We start from the raw sequence: 18,235 nt of genomic DNA on the forward strand, positions 1-18,235 counted from the left end.
AGTCAAGGTAGAGGGAATTATGAAAAGTTCCAAATATCAGTCAATATTGGCACAAAACCTTCAGGCTTCTGCTAGAAAGCTGAACATGAAGAGGAACTTCATATTTCAGCATGACAATGACCCAAAGCATACATCCAAATCAACAAAGGAATGGCTTTACCAGAAGATTCAAATTTTGGAATGGCCCAACCAGAGCCCAGACATGAATCCGAAAATCTGTGGGGTGATCTGAAGAGGGCTGTGCACAGGCGATGCCCTTGCAATCTGACAGATTTGGAGTGTTTTTGCAAAAGCAGAGTGGGCAAGTATTGCCAAGTCAAGATGTGCCATGCTGATAGACTCATACTCAAAAAGATTGAGTGCTGTAATAAAATCAAAAGGTGCTTCAACAAAATATTAGTTTAAGAGTGTGCACACTCCTACAACTGTATTATTTTAGTTTTTTATTTTTACTTCCCGCCACCTAAAAGATTTCAGTTTGTTTTTCAATTGAGTAATTCAGAGGGTACTGCATGGGACTCCAAAATTCTATGGTAGTAGTTTTGGTTCAGGGTGCCACTCTGTGGAAATCGCTGACTCTGGACCCAGCAATAAAAGAGCCCCGGGGTCATCACACTTCCTCCTCCATGTTTGACAGTTGCTGTCACACACCAAGGAACCATCCTTTTACCTCCTCTATGGTGTACAAAACCCCTGTGTAATGAACTGAAAATATCCAATTTAGACCATCCAGTCTTCAGTAGTCCACTGGCGGTGCTTCATGGCCCAGACAAGCCTCTTTTTCTTATTTTGCCATCATAGCAATGGCTTTCTTACAGCCACTCAACCTATCAAACCTGCAGCTCGAAGACCATCTTTCATTTTCCTCTTGACAATACCCCACAGATTTTCTATGGGGTTTAGGTCAGGCAAGTTTGCTGGCTAATCAAGCACAGTGATTCCATGATCATTGAACCAGGTATTGGTACTTTGGCAGTGTGGACAGGTGCCAAGTCCTGCTGGAAATTGAAATCAGCATCTCCAACAAAGTTGGTCAGCAGAGGATGGCATGAAGTGCTCTAGAATTTCCCGTTAGAGGGCTGCTCTTTTGGACTTGATAAAACACAGTGGACCAATACCAGCAGATGATACGGATCCCCAAATCATCACTGACTGTGGAAACTTCACACTGGACCTCATGCAACTTGGATTTTGTGCCTCTCCACTCTTCCTACAGACTCTGGGACTTTGATTTCCAAATGAAATGCAAAATGTACTTTAATCTGAAAAGAGGACTTTGGACCACTAAGCAACAATCCAATCCTTTTTCTCCTTAGCCCAGGTAAGACGCTTCTGACGCGGTCTCTGGTTCAGAAGTGGCTTGACACAAGGAATACGACGGTTGTAGCCCATGTCCTGGATACATCTGTGTGTGGTGGCTTTTGAAGCACTGACACTAGTTTTAGTTCATTCCTTGTGATTCTCCTCCAAATTCTTGAATGGCCTTTGCTTCACAATCCTCTCAAGGCTGCAGTTATCCCTGTTGCTTGTGCAATTTTTCTGCCACACTTTTTTCTTCCACTCAACTTTCCGTTAATATGCTTTGATACAGCCCTCTGTGAACAGTTAGCTTCTTTAGCAATGACCTTTTGTCACTATGGCTGGCCATACACTATACAATTTTCTTGATCAATTTTTTTTTTAGATTTCCCAAAACCATATAATATGAAGTCAAACCTAACCACTTTCAATTTGTATGGAATCAGGCCGGCCCTTGCACACTTGAAGGTAAAGCTAAAGGAAATTGAACAAGAAAATTGTATTGTATATGGCCAGCCTTACCCTCCTTGTGGAGGGTGTCAGTGACTGTCTTCTACACAACAGGCAAATCAGCAGTCTTACCCATGATTGTGTAACCTACTGAACCAGACTGAGAGACCATTTAAAGGCTCATAAAAACCTTTACAGGTGTTTTAATTTAATTAACTGATTAGAGTGACACCATGAGTCTACAATATTGAACTTTTTCACAATATTCTAATTTTCTGAGACACTGAATTTTGGGTTTTCACTAGCTGTACACCATAATCCTCAAAATGAATTTAAAGAAATGCTTGAAATATATCACTCTCTGTGTAATGAATCTATAGAATATATCATTTTCACTTTTTGAATTGAATTACCGAAATAAATTAACTTTCTCTTTCATTCATTGATGGACACAGCTCCTGATAGTCTTAACCATTGGTTATACTGCCCCCTACAGGAGTAGGACAGTAGGCAGGAAAAAAGTCTGGCTGTGCCTATAGGCAGACCAAGGGGTTATACTCCCTCTCTCTGCTATAGTTACCCATTTTTTTTTCTGCCTCATCAGGAGTAAGGACCTAGTTCCTTGCTGGGATCTCTGGTCCTGGCAATTTTTCACTTTTTAGTTGGATTTTCTTTCTACTGTTTTTTTTCCCTGTGAGATCTACAATCAACTGCCGGACTGGGCGACGGGCTGGATAATCTAGATCTAGTGGTCACCCCAGTCTGGCCAGCGAGCACGCGCAGACCTCAGCTCCACGCTAGGTAGGCCGCAACATAGCCCCACCGGACAGGGGCTGGCCTGCAAGTTAAATGTCTCCTGAGGTCGCATACGACCGAGTCTTGGCCCGAGTCGTAGAGTTCCTCCTGGCTGACAGCCCCCAATTTCAATGAAAAGGAGGTTCTGTCTGGAGTGGTGCCCGTCTGGTTCCTGGTATGGTAAGTAACTGTCCCCCCCTCTCCCCCTGGGGGGTTTTGGGGTGGACATGGGTCCCTCCATGGGACGGTCAGACCCTTGGGTTCCCCTAACTCCCGTTAGGCAAACCCCCTCATCAGTCTGGTGGTCTCTGTGGTCCATATCGCCCCCCCCCCATCCATCCCTCCTCCTTCACTGGTGCTGGGAGATGGCCTGGTCCACCGCCTGGGGGCAGGGTGCTGTGCTGGTGACCAGGCAGTCAGCTGTGGGGGGCGAAGCTGTACCTGGTGGGGGCTCCTGTCAGGGGCCCCCTTTCCTGCCTGTCCCATTTTCTGAGGCCTAGGGATCCCTCCTGCCACAATTTTGTTGTAGCCTGTGCAGCGGCCATGTTTGTGTAGTCTGGCGGCCATTTTTATGGTGGTTTGCCATTGAAAATGGCCGCTGCCCGTGACAGTGGAGCCCTGTGGGTGGCGATTTTTGCAGTGGGAGCACCTCTTTATCCCCTGGTGCTGACTCCTGGATCTTTTCACTTCCTGATCGCCACACGCGGAGTACAGATTATCTTGGTGGCTGCAGGTGCTTGTTTCTGCTGGGTGGGGAGTCTGGCGGGGTCCTTTCCCTCTCTTCTGAGGATCGATTATGTGGTCTGTTGCTGGCGACCGAGTGCTGCTGCCAGAGCGGTGGTGGTGTCCCTTAGCAGTATTTTTTACACCTTTTTTTGTTGGGTCCCCCGATTGAATTTTTGGAGCACATTTCCCCACCTGATCCCCTCTGAGGCTGCGGGGCCCTCCGGGTTTCAATCATCCATCGATGCACTGACGGCGGTCCTGGAGTCCTTTGTGTCCCTGGAGGAGGTGGTTTTTGGGTGACGGGCTAGCAAAAAGCGCCCCCCTACGTCCTCTGTTTCCCCAGATCCTGAATCTGAATGTGTTTCGGCCACCACGTTCGAAGATAGTGAGAATGATTACTCCACTTCTGAAACCGCGCACGAAAAGGCGCTGGTGGATGCATTGATTGTATCTGTGCGTGAGACCTTAAAAATGGAGGACGCAGCTGAAGCTGCGACGGAGGCGTCGGTTCCCTTTGGCACTCACAAGCCATCCAGAGCGGCAAAGGTGTTTCCTTTCCCCGCCTATTTTGACAGAATTTCCACTAAAGAGTGGGAACGGCCAAAACATCCCCTTGTGGTCCCTAAGCGATTTGCTATGCAGTACCCCTGTGAGTAGTCCCTTTTTAAAAAGTGGACTGTTCCACCGGTGGTGAATCCTCCAGTCTCCAGATTGAACAAAGCAACCATGATTCTGGTTGAAGAGTCCCTGGCCTTTTAAGGACCCAGCTGACAGGAAGGCGGAGGCTGTGGCCCGCAATATGTACACCCTGGCTGGTTCGGCAATGAGACCGGTATTTACCATTGCACTGGTGTCGCAAACTCTGATCGAGTGGGCTAAGCTTTTACGCAGTGACCGTGAGGGGGAGCAGCTTCCCCCTGCCTTTGCTGAGCTGGTGGACAAGTTGGTCCAGGGGCTGCAGTTTATCTGTGATGCCTCTTTGGATGCTGCTCCCCGAGTCGCTAGGCTCTGTTTCAGCAGTGGTCCTTCGACATATTTTGTGGCTCAAATGCTGGTCTGTGGACAAGACTTCCAAAAAGGCCTTGACTGATCTTCCTTTTCAAGGAGATTGCCTGTTTGGAGCTACCCTGGATGACATCATTAAGGGTCTCACAGAGGGGAAGGAGTACCTTTCTTCCACAGGCTAGTAAGGGTAAGGACCCTCTTCATAAGAAGTTTTTTTTATCCCTTAGGGGCGACTGACAAGTGATCAAAGCCGTTCAGGGCCTCCTCTGGCTAACTTGGTCTGGCAAGTGGAGAGAGGGCTTATCCAGACCCGTGGACAAGGCTCCTTCAGCATGAAGGTGCGCCCTCACCCGTATCGTGGGTGGGGGGGACGTCTTCGCTGGTTTCCGAACCCGTGGACTTCCCTGGTACAAGACAAGTGTGTCCGCGAAGTCATACGGTCCGGCTACAAGATTGCGTTTCGCTCTTACTCCCCGGCCAGGTTCTTTCCTTCCAACTTGCACCTGTCCCCGAATCGCTTACAGGGTCTGTTTGGTGCGGTACAAAACCTGGGTCTTAAAGGAGTGATTGTCCCGGTTCTGACATCGGAACGTTTTTAGGGCTTTTACTCAAACCTGTTTACAGTTCCCAGGAAGGAAGACAAGGGTGCGTCCAATCCTTAACCTCAAGGTGCTGAACTGCTTTGTGTGGGTGCCGAAGTTCAGAATGAAGTCCATTCGCACGGTGGTGGCATCCCTGCATCGGGGGGATTTTCTTGCCTCTATTGACATCAGGGATACTTACCTTCACATTCCAATATGTGGCGGTCACCAGCACTTCCTCCGCTTTGCTGTGGGAGAGTAGCATTATCAGTTTGTGGCGTTACCCTTTGGTCTCGCCTCTGCTCCTCGGGTCTTCACAAAAGTGTTAGCCCCGATGCTAGCATTGTTATGCCAAAGAGGATCATGGTACTGGGCTACTTGGACTACCTCCTTCTGCGAGCAGAGTCTCCTATTGCTATGGTGGAAAACCTAGAGTTCGCTGGTTTCTGAATTTTCAGAAGTCTGTTCTGGTTCCTTTCACAAAGCTGGACTATCTGGGTCTGACTCTGGTCTTGGCCTTAGCCAGAGGGCGCCTTCCTCTTGACAAACTCCAGAAATGCAGGCTGCAATTCGTCTCCTGCTGTCCAGCAGATGGTCCTCCCTCCGGACTTGCATGCGGTTGCTGGGCCTGATGGGGTCTACCTTCAAGGTGGTTCCGTTTGCACAGTTCCATAAGAGGTCCCTGCAAAGGGAGATTCTGGCCAAATGGAAGAATCCGCAGTCTCTGGACAGTCAGATCTGGCTGAGCCTCGGAACGATGGAGTCCCTGATATGGTTGCTTCGTTCTCCGGCGCTTTGGCTGGGCAAATCCTTCCTCCCCTTGTATTGGACAGTGGTCACCACTGATGCCAGCCTGTCCAGCTGGGGAGGCGTCCTTGGCAAACATTCTGCTCAGGAATCTGGACACTGGAAGAGTCCAGATTACCGATCAATGTCTTGGAAGTCTGAGCGATCAGACTGTACCTGGAACACTGGATGGATCATCTTCAGGGATGTTCAGTGCACATTCAATGCAACGGCCCTGGCTTATGTCAATCACCAGGGGGGCACAAGAAGTGTCCTGGCGGCTCTGGAGGTAGCCGACATTCTAAGGTGGGCAGAACGGTTCGTTCCCAGCCCTCTCCAACATGCACATTCCCAGGGTGGAAAACTGTCAGGCGAATTATATCAGTCTGCAGGCGTTGAAGGGACCAAGGGGGGTGGTCTCTTCACCTGGAGGGGTTTCATCAGTTGTGTCTCCGGTGGGGCAATCCTGAGGTGGGTCTGTTGGCGTCCCGTCTCAACAGAAAGGTGCAGAGGTTTGTGGCTCTGTCCCTAGATCCTTTGGTAGATGCCACAGAAGCGCTGGTGGCCCCGTGGGGTCAGTATCGTCTGATTTATGCCTTCCTTCCTCTCAAGCTTCTGCCCAGACTTCTATGCAGGATTGAGGCAGAAGGGATTCCGGTCATTTTAGTGGCACTGGACTGGCCTCGCCAGGCTTGGTATGCCAGTCTGGAACGGCTGGTCGCTGACGTTCCTTGGAAACTTCCTCTCAAGGAGGATCTGCTGTCCCAAGGACCAATCTTCCATCCTGCTTTACAGGCGCGGTCTTTGATGGCTTGGCCGTTGAACGCCAGGTGCTGATGGATAGAGTTTTGTCTGAGTCTGTGATTCCAATGCTGTTAAAAGCTAGGAAATCTACTTCTAGAAGGATCTACCATTGTACGTGGAAGACGTACATTGTGTGGTGTGAGTCTCTTGGGGTTAATCCTCGTTCTTTTTCGGTGGTTCAGGTCTTGACCTTCCTTCAGTGAGGGGTTGAGCAGAAACTGGCCTTGAGTACTATCAAGGGCCAGGTGTCGGTCTTAGTGGTCTTCTTTCACTGGCCCTTGGCCACACACTCCCTTGTGCGTACTTTTCTTCAGGGAGTTCAGCATTTGGCTCCTCCAGTGCGGTCTCCACCTTGGGACCAGTCCTCCAGAATCCTCCTTTTGAGAATCTTCGAAAGATTCCCCTGCTTACGCTGTCTCAGAAGGTGGCCTTTTTGGTGGCTATCACCTCTGCACACAGGATGTCAGAAATGGTGGCATTATCCTGTCGTTCACCTTACTTGGTGGTTCAGAGAGATAAGGTGGTTCTTTGCCCCTGTCCGTTGTTCCTTCCAAAGGTTGTCTCTGATTTTCTTTTGAATTAAGACATTGTGTTTCCTTCCCTGTGTCTCAGGCCAAAACATCCAAAGGAAATTGCCTTGCATGCCTTTGATGTGGTCCGGGCGATTAGGGTGTACCTAGCAGCTACGGAGTCTTTTAGGAAATCAGACTCACTATTTGTGCTCATGGATGGGCCTCAGAAAGGGTTGTCCGCTTCCTCTGCGACCATTTCTAGATTTAGACAGATAGCGGTTCAGGCCTATTCCATCAAGGGTCAGGTTCCTCCTTTCTCTGTCAAGGTGTATTCTACTCGGACACTCAGTGCATCTTGGGCCTTCCGTCACCAAGCGTCAGTGACACAGATTTGCAAGGCGGCCACCTGGTCATCGTTGCACACTTTCGCAAAGTTCTATAAAGTGGATGTGTTGGCATCTGCGGATGCTTCCTTTTGGCCGCAAAGTTTTGCAGGCTGCTGTTTAGAGGACTTGGTCCTCTTTGAGGGTGTATTGTTCTTTTCAGGTGAGCTCTAGTTGTTCTGGTGAGCTCCTGTTTCCCTTGCTGGCTGTTGTTTAGCCTTGGGAATTTCTTTTTTGCTGTTCCCACCCCTCATGTTTAACAGTGCTTTGGGACGTCACAATGGTTAAGAAGATCAGGAGCTGTGTCCGTCAATGAATGAAAGAGAGAGATTTTTTGACTTACCGTAAAATCCATTTCTCTGATGTTCATTGACGAATACAGCACCCTCCCCTCTGTGGAGTTTTAATTCTTCTGACACTGCTTGTAACAATACTGAGTACCTATAGCAGAGAGAGGGAGTATACCCCCTGGGACTGCCCATAGGCATACTAAGACTTTTTTTTTTCTGCCTAGTGTCCTACTCCTGTAGGGGACAGTATAACCCAATGGTTAAGAAGATCAGGAACTGTGTTCGTCAATGAGCATCAGAGAAATGGATTTTATGGTAAGTCAAAAATCCAATTTTTTGATTATCTAATTTTTTTTAGGTGTGTGTGTATACACACTTCTATTTTGATTAAGATTTTATATTTTCTATTTCATTACAATCACAGTTCCTCTCTCCTTAAAACAGATTCTGATAGGTGGTCTGCTGTAACGGGATCTCCACTCAGTCTACGTAATCTGAAATTCAAATCTATTAGGGACATTAAAGTGGCCCTTACACACGTTAGTCACTCTCCTTTGTCAAACTATATTACTCTTGTTTAGCTCTTCATTTCCTTAATGAAACTTTTAGCTCACAGCGCAAATCTCGGAGAATCTAGGAGAAGAAGAGCAGCTTGTTCAGGGTTTGTGTGCTTTGTTGCTTGGAATCTGCATTTACTACAATGACAACTCATTTGAAAACAATACCAAGTAAGTTTTTGTTTTCCTATGTTTTGTTTAAACAGTGCTAGAGTGTTTTTTACAAAGAAACCTTAGCAAATGTGTCAAACTTGCCCATAACAAGTTTGCTTTAAAAAATAAAACGCACCCATCTTTTCCTAATTTCTGCGTGAATACCCATCCCACTGGACAGCACTCGGAACTAGTACAGTTTCACTGTAAAGACAAGTCAGCCTAAAAGCAGCAAGCTGAATCACCAGCTGTTTATTTTTTCTCTTTACTTTTCCTGTTACTTCAGTAGAAAGAGCGATAACCAGAGTCCTGTAATATATAGCAAGCAATTGGAAATCACATTTTTGATGATGTGACTTCTGTAGCAGTACCACACCACCATCACTGCAAATGGAGTGTAAGGTCTAGTATTGCTTCCGCTTTATAAAATGGCAAAGTTTATAAGGTCCTAACTACAATACACTTTCAGGTAACGATTTGGCCCTGTTTTATTATTTTTTCCTTCCAATGTGAAAACACAAAACCATTCATAATTTGAATTATGTGAACTGAAAGGGAAAAAATAATAACCTTTACTACGTATCAAAATGTATTATCCTTTTTGTTTTGGTAACTAGCATTTTGCTTCTGTTTAGAGAAAAGCTGAAACAGTTGATAGAGAAGAGACTCGGGAAGGAAATCTTTACAGAGAAACTAAGCTTTATCAACAAGCATGAATGTTATTCAAAAGCTGCTCAAAAACCTCAGCCCACTTTCTCTAGTCCTGATCACATGATGTTTGATCATGAGTTCACAAAATTAGTCAAGGAACTAGAAGGTAAGGCCCCCATAATTATGAATATATTTGTTCCACACTTCCTTATCTGTTGTACTAAATATATACAGAAGCAGCAAAAACAGTACATGAATTTTAAATTGATTTTAGATTGGCTGTATCCGTTTCAGTGCAAGCTGTGCTAGTTTTCTTTTTCTTTGATCCGCTGTATGTTACATGTTCCCTAAATAGTGAAAATAATAAAAGTAAGGTGCTACTATATTCTTAAAAGTGAACCAATGGGTTAGTTTGCGCAAAAAAATGGCGAAAGTGTTAAATAAGTCCTATCAATGTATATCAGAACTTCTTGAAAGACTCCAATCACTGTGATGAAAGATGTGCACTGATCAAATTCTTCTTTTTATAATGCTCCACTAAATGTGTGCATAAAATGCACACTCATCAACCATCAATATAAAACCAGCCTTTTGATATTATCAGCTCCTATTTCTCTGACCACAAACTGGAACCAGAAGATCTCGTGATAACATAAACGGTTCACCAACCCTGGCCCTCCATGTACCTCTCTCTCATATAGTTTTAGGAAAAGACCCAAAGAGAGTAATAAAATATATCATAGTGTAGTAGTATAAAAAAAATGTCTTCAGTACATAAAAATACAAATTCACACTTACATTTCTCTTTCGTTCATCGACAGACACAGCACTCCATAAATCATAACTACTGGGTTATATTGCCTCCTCCAGGAGAAAGACTAGGCAGAACAAAAAACACCTGGCTACACCTATGGGCCGTCCTCAGCTTGGTATATAACCCCCTCTCTGCTCTAGGTAATCAGTTTTAATCTGTCTGGTCTGGAGTAAGGGCCTAGGCTCCTGGCTGGGATCTCTGGTCCTAGAAAATTTTTTTCTCCTTCCTTACATCTTTTTTGTTTTTTCTCTCGGGAGATCTACAAACTGCCGGGCTGCACGAAGAGCTGGATAATCTAGATCCAGTGGTCCCCCCACCCCAGCCAGCCAGAGTATGCAGACTGCAGCTACGTGGTAGGTCGGCAGCAACATAGCCTCATGGACAGAGGCTGGCCAGCAAGTTAAACGTCTCGCAGGGTCGCATATGACCGGGCTTGGGTCTGAGTCCCAGCGGTCCTTTGGCTGACAGCTCCCCTATTTCGGTGGCGAGGATTCTGTCTGGAGTGTTACCCACACCATGGAAGGGTAAGTACAGTCCCCCCTCTCCCCTTTTGGCGTTTTTCTTGGGGTGAGCATAGGTAACCTTCAGGGATAATTTTGTACTGCAAGGTCTTCCTTTCCTTATGGAGCTTCAGGGTCATATCTCCCCCACTGACCTTCTCATGGAGGTGTCAGGTCCTTCGGAACCCCAGCTTCCCATGTTTGCACTGACAGTGGTCCTGCCGTCCTTAGGGTCCCGGGTGGAAGTGGCGTGTGGGCAAAGGCCCAGAAGGAAGTGTTCCCCGCCTTACCCTGCTCAGTCTGTCCCATCTAATTCTGAGCCTGATGCTACCGTGGACGTGGCCCGTTAAGGGGGGCTTAATATCCCACCCCAGATCCATCCAATAGTGAGGATGATTCCTCCATGGTCGCTGCAGCGAATCAAAAAACGCTGGTAGACGCACTTATCACTGCAGTGTGTGAGACTTTAAAAATGGAGGATGCGGCTTATGTAGTCACGGACGGGGCTGTGTCGTTTGGTATGCATAAGTCACCTCGCATTTCAAAGGTGTTTCCTTATGTGCCTTATTTTGACAGGTTTCCTGTAAGGAATGGGAACAACAAAAATAACATTTTATGGTCCCCAAACGTTTTGCTGTACATTACCCTTTTGAGGAGTCAGTTAAAAAAGTGGACCCTCCTGTTTCCAGGTCGAACATAGCTACCATGATCCCAGTAGAGGAATCCCCATCCTTTAAGTACCCGGGCGGACAGGAAAGCGAAGGCTGTGGCACCCAGCATGTTTACTATGGCTGGTTCGACATTGCGGCTAGTCTTTGCCTTTTAGCTCTGGTGTCTCATATCCTGCTTTTGCGCCAGGGCCTGGGGGATGAGCAGGTCCCCGCTGCTTATGTTGATTTAGCGGACCAGTTGGTCCATGGGCTGCAGTTTATTTGTGATGCAGCTTTGGATACAGCTCCTGTGCAGTCCAAACTTTCTGTTTTAACGGTGGTGAATAGGCGCATGCTGTGGCTTAAGAATTGGTCCGCAGACCAAGCCTCTAAGAAAGCGCTCATTGATCTGCCCTTTCTAGGCGATCGCCTTTTTGGGGCTCCACCTTCAAGACATTTCTATTTGCACAGACCTACATGCAGCTCCTTTATCTGGTTCGGCTCCAGAGAAGGATACCGAGGTTCGTGGCGAGATCACGGGTTCCTCTGGCAGACGCCGCAGGTGTCCCAAGGGCAATGGTAAGGCCAGTATCATCCTGGACTCGAGCTTCTTCCGCAATTCCTGCGAGGAATCAAGGGCGAGGATCTTCCAATCAGTCTGGTTGCTATAAACGTCCCTTGGGGGCTTCCTCTCACAACACCAGTTATCCCAAGGGCTGATCTACCATCCTGCTTTACAGTCGCTGGTAAGGGGGTAGAGGTCTGTCTGGATCAGTGATCCCTACTATGGTAAAGGCGAGGAAGTCATCTTCCAGCAAGATATACCATCGTACGTGGAAAGCATACATTTCTTGGTGTGAGTCTATTGACGCTCCTCCTTGATCCTTTTCTGTGGCTCGGATCTTAACCTTTCTTAAACAGGGGGTTGATCAGAAGTTGGCCTTGAGTACCATCAAGGGCAAGATGTCTGCCTTGGCAATCTTATTTCAGCAACCCCTAGCTACGCACTGTAGTTCGTACCTTTTATTCAGGAGGTTCAACATGTGGCTCCACCTGTATGGTCTCTTTTCAGTCTCTTTCAGTTCTCCAGAAACCTCTATTTGAGAATATTCGGTGGATTCCCTTTCTTACGTTATCCCAAAAGGTGACAATCTTGGTGGCTATTACCTCGACCCACAGGGTATCAGAATTGGCAGCATTATCCTGTCGCAGTACCTTATTAGTGGTCCATAAGGGTAAATTGGTTCTCCGTCCCTGTCCATCATTCCTGCCCAAAGTTGTCTATGACTTCTATTTGAATGAGAACATTGTGTTGCCTTCCTTGTGTCCCAAGCCGGCTCATCCCAAGGCATTTGCTTTGCATACCTTGGATGTCGTTTGTGCGATTTGGGTGTGTCTGGCAGCTACTGAGTCTTTTCGGAGGACAGACTCGCTTTTTGTGGTTATGGACGGACCAAGAAGAGGGCTGGCCGCTTCTTCGGCTACCATCTTCAGGTCAGGTTCCACCTTTCCCTGTCATGGCACATTCTACTCGAGTGCGGTGTGCTTCTTGGGCCTTCTGTCATCAGACATCAATATCGCAAGTTTGCAAGGTGGCCACTTGGTCGTTGGTGCATACCTTCACAAAATTCTATAAGGTAGATACTTTGGCATCTGCAGATGCTTAATTTGGCAGCAAAGTTTTGCAGGCTGCTGTTTAAGAGGACTGTTCCCTCTTGAGGGGTATTTTTCTTTTAACTTTTATTTTTCAGACTGGTCCCCTCTGACCCGGTTAAGGCTCCTGTGCCCTGGTTAAGGGCACTTATGTTTAGCTTTGGGTTATTTTTACCACCCCTCATTTTCCTTTTGGCACTGCTTTCGAATGTCCCAGTAGTTATGATTTATGGAGTGCTGTGTCCGTTGATGAATCAAAGAGAAAATGGCATTTGTGTACTTACCGTAAAATCCATTTCTCTGAGTTCATCAATGGACACAGCACCCACTCCTCTATGGAGTTCTGATACTTCTAATACTACTTGCTACTAAACTGATTACCTAGAGCAGAGAGGGGGGTTATATACCAATCTGAGGACGGCCCAGAGGTGTGGCCAGGTGTTTTTGGTTCTGCTTAGTCCTACTCCTGGAGGAGGCAATATAACCCAGTAGTTATGATTTCTGGAGCCTTTTGTGGTAAGTACAAAAATCCAATTTTTATGGTGCTCAAGTCAGCACCAACATAAACAGCCACAATATGTTCCCCAGTCACTCACTCTGAGCCAGTGTGCATTCCAGAGGACTGAAACCATGCCCAAGGAAGTGACATCTTGATGACGCAGAGTTGCGAAATACATTGAGGCTGCGCATTTGCCATCACGGATGTCACCTCCGGTTTATCCTCGGGCACTGTTTCTGGCTATTGGAACACACGCTGGCTCTGAGTGAGTGGCTGGGGAACTGTTTATGTTGGTGCTGACGTGAGCACCATAACATTTAAGGGCATTTTTTTTTATGAGTGGTGCACATCTTTCATTACGGTGATTTGGAGTCTTTCAAGAAGTTCTGATTTATATTAATGGGACTTATCTAACAGTTTTTATTTTTTTATTTTTTTCACCATTTTTTTTGCATAAACTAACCTATGGTTCACTAGTCAGAATACAGTAACGCCTTACTTTTGTTATTTTCACTGTTTTGAGAGTGGGTCCACCACTTAAAGGGGCAGCTGCACTTTATGTATAATAGGGATTTTGTTGGCGCCACTATTCTTACTTTTTATGATTTGATGTCCTCTAAATATATATATAATAAATTGCCTTTCTATAAGTGTTTTTCTCTGAGGGAGGTTATTATAAAGTAATTTTCTAAAATATCATATATTTTTTATTTTTTTTCTATTAGCTGTCATTATAAAGGCTGTCTACAAATCTAGTGAAGAAGACAAGAAAGAGGAAGAGGTTAAAAAGTCTCTGGAGCAGCATGATAACATTATATCACACTACAAAAATGTTATTCGGGAACAGGTACTGACATTTATTAACATTATGGCTAGGTTCACACTTGTGTGGGTGGTTTCTGCTGCAGGACTGCACCTGTTCCCGCAACCACCCACACAGAAAAATGCGCTGCCACTAATGCGTGGGTATACCATTAATCCTAATGGCACACCCATGCACTGAAAACCGCAGCATTCTGCGGTTTCCCTGTGGCTGCATTTTCTGAAATGATGCGGAGACTTTTTTCTTGCGTTTTCAGTGGATACAGCAGCTCATTCAAATAAATGGTCTTGTGTGCAACGCAACCACAGGAAAACCGCACAGGTGTGAATCTAGCCTATCGTAGTAAATATTTTTAATGAAGAGCCTTACTGTGCTTAGTGTTCTGTAAAATTGAAACGTTTGAGTAAATTTAAAAAGAGGTAAAAATTTAAAAAAAGGTAAAAATGTAAAAAAAAGAAAAAAGTCAAGAGGATTACCTTTAAAACGGAACAGTAATACTTTCCATATGGAAACAGTAGAAGGGGCCCCTTGCTTGTGTGAGTGGTGAACCTGGGGGGTCTCTCTCTCTCTCTCTCTCTCTCTCTCTCTCTGCTGGGGGTCTTCAGTTCTTTGTGCCTGACCCTTTTGGGGGCGCTATAGCGCGGTGGGACGTTCAAAAAAAAAAAGTGTTTGTTTTTTTCAAATTTTTCTGCGGGGTCCCCCTGCTGTGACATGGACTCTGTGGAACACTTTTCCCCAGCTGACCCTCTCTTGGAGGCCACAGGGCCCTCTGGATCTCAGCCATCCATGGATGCACTGTCAGCAGTCCTGGAATCCTTTGTGTCCCGGGTGGAGGTGGTTTTTAACAGGTAAAGTGCCTTGCGCCTTGTCTCCTCTGACAGTAAGGATGCCACTTCTTCCTCCGCCACTGTGCAAAAAAAGGCACTGGTGGACACACTGGTTGTATCTGTGCGTGAGACCCTAAAAATGGAGGATGCGACTGCAACTGAGGCGCAGGTTATGTTTGGCACTCACAAACCATCCAGAGCGGCAAAGGTTTTTCCCTTTCCCACGTATTCCCAGACCTGTGGCTATCCCGGATAGAAGACAAGTGGGATCACGAGGTCATACGGTCCGGTTACAAGATCGAGTTTCGATCCGTTCCTCCGGTAAGGTTTTTCCCTTCCAATGTGCGACTGTCCCTGGATCGCTTACAGGCTCTCTTTGGGGTGGTGCAGGACCTGTTACAACAAGGAGTAATAGTTCCGGTTCTGAATTCGGAACGCTTTCAGGGCTTTTACTCCAACCTGTTTACGGTCCCCAGGAAAGAGGGCAAGGTGCGTCCAATTCTGGACCTAAAGGCACTGAATTGCTTCGTGCGAGTTCAAAAATTCAAGATAGAGTCCGTTCGCACGGTGGTGGCTTCCCTACATTATTTCCTAACCTCTTTAGACATCAAAGATGCCTACCTTCACATCCCAATATGTGCAGGACATCAACGTTTTCTGCGTTTTGCCATGGGAGAGGGTCGCTATCAGTTTGTGGCGTTACCTTTTGGTCTCGTCTCTGCTCCTGGGGTCTTTACAAATGTGTTGGCTCCGGTCCTGGCGTTGTTACACCAGCGGGGGGATATCGATCCTGGGTTACCTGGACAATCTGCTTCTCCTTGCAAAATCTCCCATGGCGCTGGTGACAAACTTGGAGGTCACCATGAGAACTCTGGTGGAGTTTGGTTGGATTCTGAACCTTCAGAAGTCGTCCCTGGTCCCTTCCATGAGACTCGATTATCTGGGCCTGACTAATGGTGTCGTCCTTCGAGGCGGTCCCTTTCGCTCAATTCTACACGAGATCCTCCAAAAGGAAATCCTTCTCAAATGGAACAAAGATCCATTTTCCCTGGACAACCAGATCCAGCTGAGCCAGGTGACCAGGGGGTCCCTGATATGGTGGCTTCGGTCCCCGACGCTCAAAAAAGGAAAATTTGTTTCTTCCCCTATATTGGACGGTTGTCACCACGGATGCCAGTCTGTCCGGGTAGGGAAGAATCCAGGTTACCGATCAATGTTCTGGAGCTGAGAGCAATCTGGCTTTGCCTAGTCCACTGGACAAAGTACCTTCGGGGCTGTCCAGTGCGCATTCAATCGGACAATGTCACAGCCGTGGCTTATGTCAATCACCAAGGGGGCCCCAGAAGTGTCCTTGCGGTCTTGGAGGTGGCAGTCATCCTTCAAAGCGGAATGCTTTATTCCAGCTTTCTCCGTTGTTTACATTCCAGGAGTCTAAAATTGTCAGGCGGATTACCTCAGTTGACAGACTTTGGATCATGGGGAATGGTCTCTCCATCCAGAGGTGTTCCAGCTGTTGTGCCTTCGTTGAGGCACTCCAGAAGTAGATCTGTTGGTGTCTTGGATCAACAGGAAAGTGCAGAGGTTTGTGGCCCGCTCTCGGGACCATCTGGCAGGCGCCACAGACGCGCTGTTGGCTCCGTGGGGTCAGTATCAGCTGATGTATGCCTTTCCCCCTCTCAAGTTGCTGCCAAAACTTCTTGCAGGAATGAGGCAGAAGAGATTCTGGTCATCCTTGTGGCTCCGGACTGGCCTCGCTGAGCTTGGTACGCCGACCTCGTCAGGCTAGTTGCAGACGTTCCTTGGAGACTTCCTCTCAGGGAGGATCTACTGTCTCAAGGGACAATCTTCAATCCTGCTTTACAGTTGCTGGCTTTGACGGGTTGCCTGTTGAAAGCCAGGTGCTGAAGGACAGGGGATTGTCTGCTTCCGTGATTCCCACCCTGCTAAAGCGAGGAAAGCGACTTCTAGAAAGATCTATCATCGTACGTGGAAGTCGTATATTGGGGTTCCCCCTCGCTCTTACTCGGTGGCTCGGATTTTGGCTTTCCTTCATCGGGGGGGTTGATCAAAAATTGGCCTTGAGTACTATCAATTGCCTTGGCAATTTTCTTCAAAAGGCTATTAGCCACTCATTCCCTGGTGCGACACTTGCCACCGCTGGTGCGACCTCCGTTGTCACCTTGGGACATCAATTTGGTGCTGTCGGTTCTCCAGAAGCCTCCCTCTGAAAATATTCGGAGATTCCTCTGCTTACCTTATCCCAGAAGGGGGCCTTCCTGATGGCTATTACTTCTGCACGCCCGAGTGTCCGAACTGGTGGCATTGTCCTCTCGCTCTCTCTATCTGGTGGTTCATAGAGATAAAGTGGTGCGTCGTCCGGATCCGTCCTTCCTTCCGAAGGTGGTTTGCGAAGGTGATTTCCAGTTTCCACTTAAATTAGGACATTGTGCTACCCTCCTTGTGTCCTAAGTCCAAACATCCTAAGGAATTTGCACTGCATACTTTCAGGCAATGAGGGTGTACTTGGCGACTACCGAGTCTTTTTGAAAGTCAGATTCACTCTTTGTACTTAAGGATGGACCAAAGAAAGGGCTGCCTGCATCTGCTGTGACTATTTCCAGATGGATCAGACAGACGGTTGTACAGGCTTATTCAATTAAGGGTCAGGTTCCTCCTTTCTCTGTTATGGCGCATTATGCTCGGGTGCTTAGTGCTTCCTGGCCTTTCGCCATCAGGCATCTGTGGTTCAGGTTTGCAAGGCGGCTATCTGGTCGTCTGTTCATACCTTAATGAATTTTTGTAAGGTGGATATGCTGGCATCTGCCGAAGCCTCCTTTGGCTGCAAACATTTGCTAGCTGCCGTTAAAGGGGGTTTTAGTCTCCCTTGAGGGTGTTTAATGTTTTTTCAGGTGGTCTCATCTTGTTGTTCTGATGAGTCCTATGTTGTCTGGTTGGCTATGGTTAAGCCTTGGGGAATTATTTTCTGCTGTTCCCACCCCTCATGTTTTATGGCACTGCTTTGGGAGGTCCCTACTGTTATGAAGAACAGAGACTGCGTCCGTCACTGAACGATAGAGACCAGACCAGATCCGCCGCTGGAGACCGGACCAGATTGGCTGCAGAATAGGCAAGTACAGCGATTTTTGCTTTAGAGGGTTAGATAGATTAGGATTGAAATGTTGCACAGAGCAGGTTTAGTGTTAGTTAGGTTTTGCCTGGACTTATCTTTTAATGCATAGAATGCATTCAGATAAAAATAACCTTCTGCCTTTACAACTTCTTCAATCATGGGGTTGTTCCCCATGATTAGGCTCAAAGGGGTGGAGCGAAACATGTTGGGGGCATGGTCTGACTGCAGCCTGGGCTGAAGCTGCCATTCATCTCACTTCATGCACATGGGTCTGCTTCTTGATGTGTGGCTTATGGATCTTTCACATTGACATTGCTGCAGCTTGGAGCTAGGGCATGCTCCCTGTC

The 18,235-nt window shown here is 47.0% G+C and overlaps 1 protein-coding gene across 1 annotated transcript in view; it reads left to right on the top strand.

Annotated features, from left to right (window-relative positions):
* Window positions 1-18,235, top strand: part of USO1 (USO1 vesicle transport factor) — a 170,891-nt gene that overhangs the window by 114,466 nt on the left and 38,190 nt on the right. The window contains exons 16-18 of the mRNA XM_082255566.1: window positions 8,241-8,359; window positions 8,977-9,158; window positions 13,834-13,955. Coding sequence (XP_082111692.1) covers window positions 8,241-8,359; window positions 8,977-9,158; window positions 13,834-13,955 — 423 coding nt within the window. The remainder of the gene's footprint in view (window positions 1-8,240; window positions 8,360-8,976; window positions 9,159-13,833; window positions 13,956-18,235) is intronic.

This window comes from Pelophylax lessonae, assembly GCF_965119305.1.
Source record: "Pelophylax lessonae genome assembly, chromosome: 1".
NCBI classification, from domain to species: domain Eukaryota; kingdom Metazoa; phylum Chordata; class Amphibia; order Anura; family Ranidae; genus Pelophylax; species Pelophylax lessonae.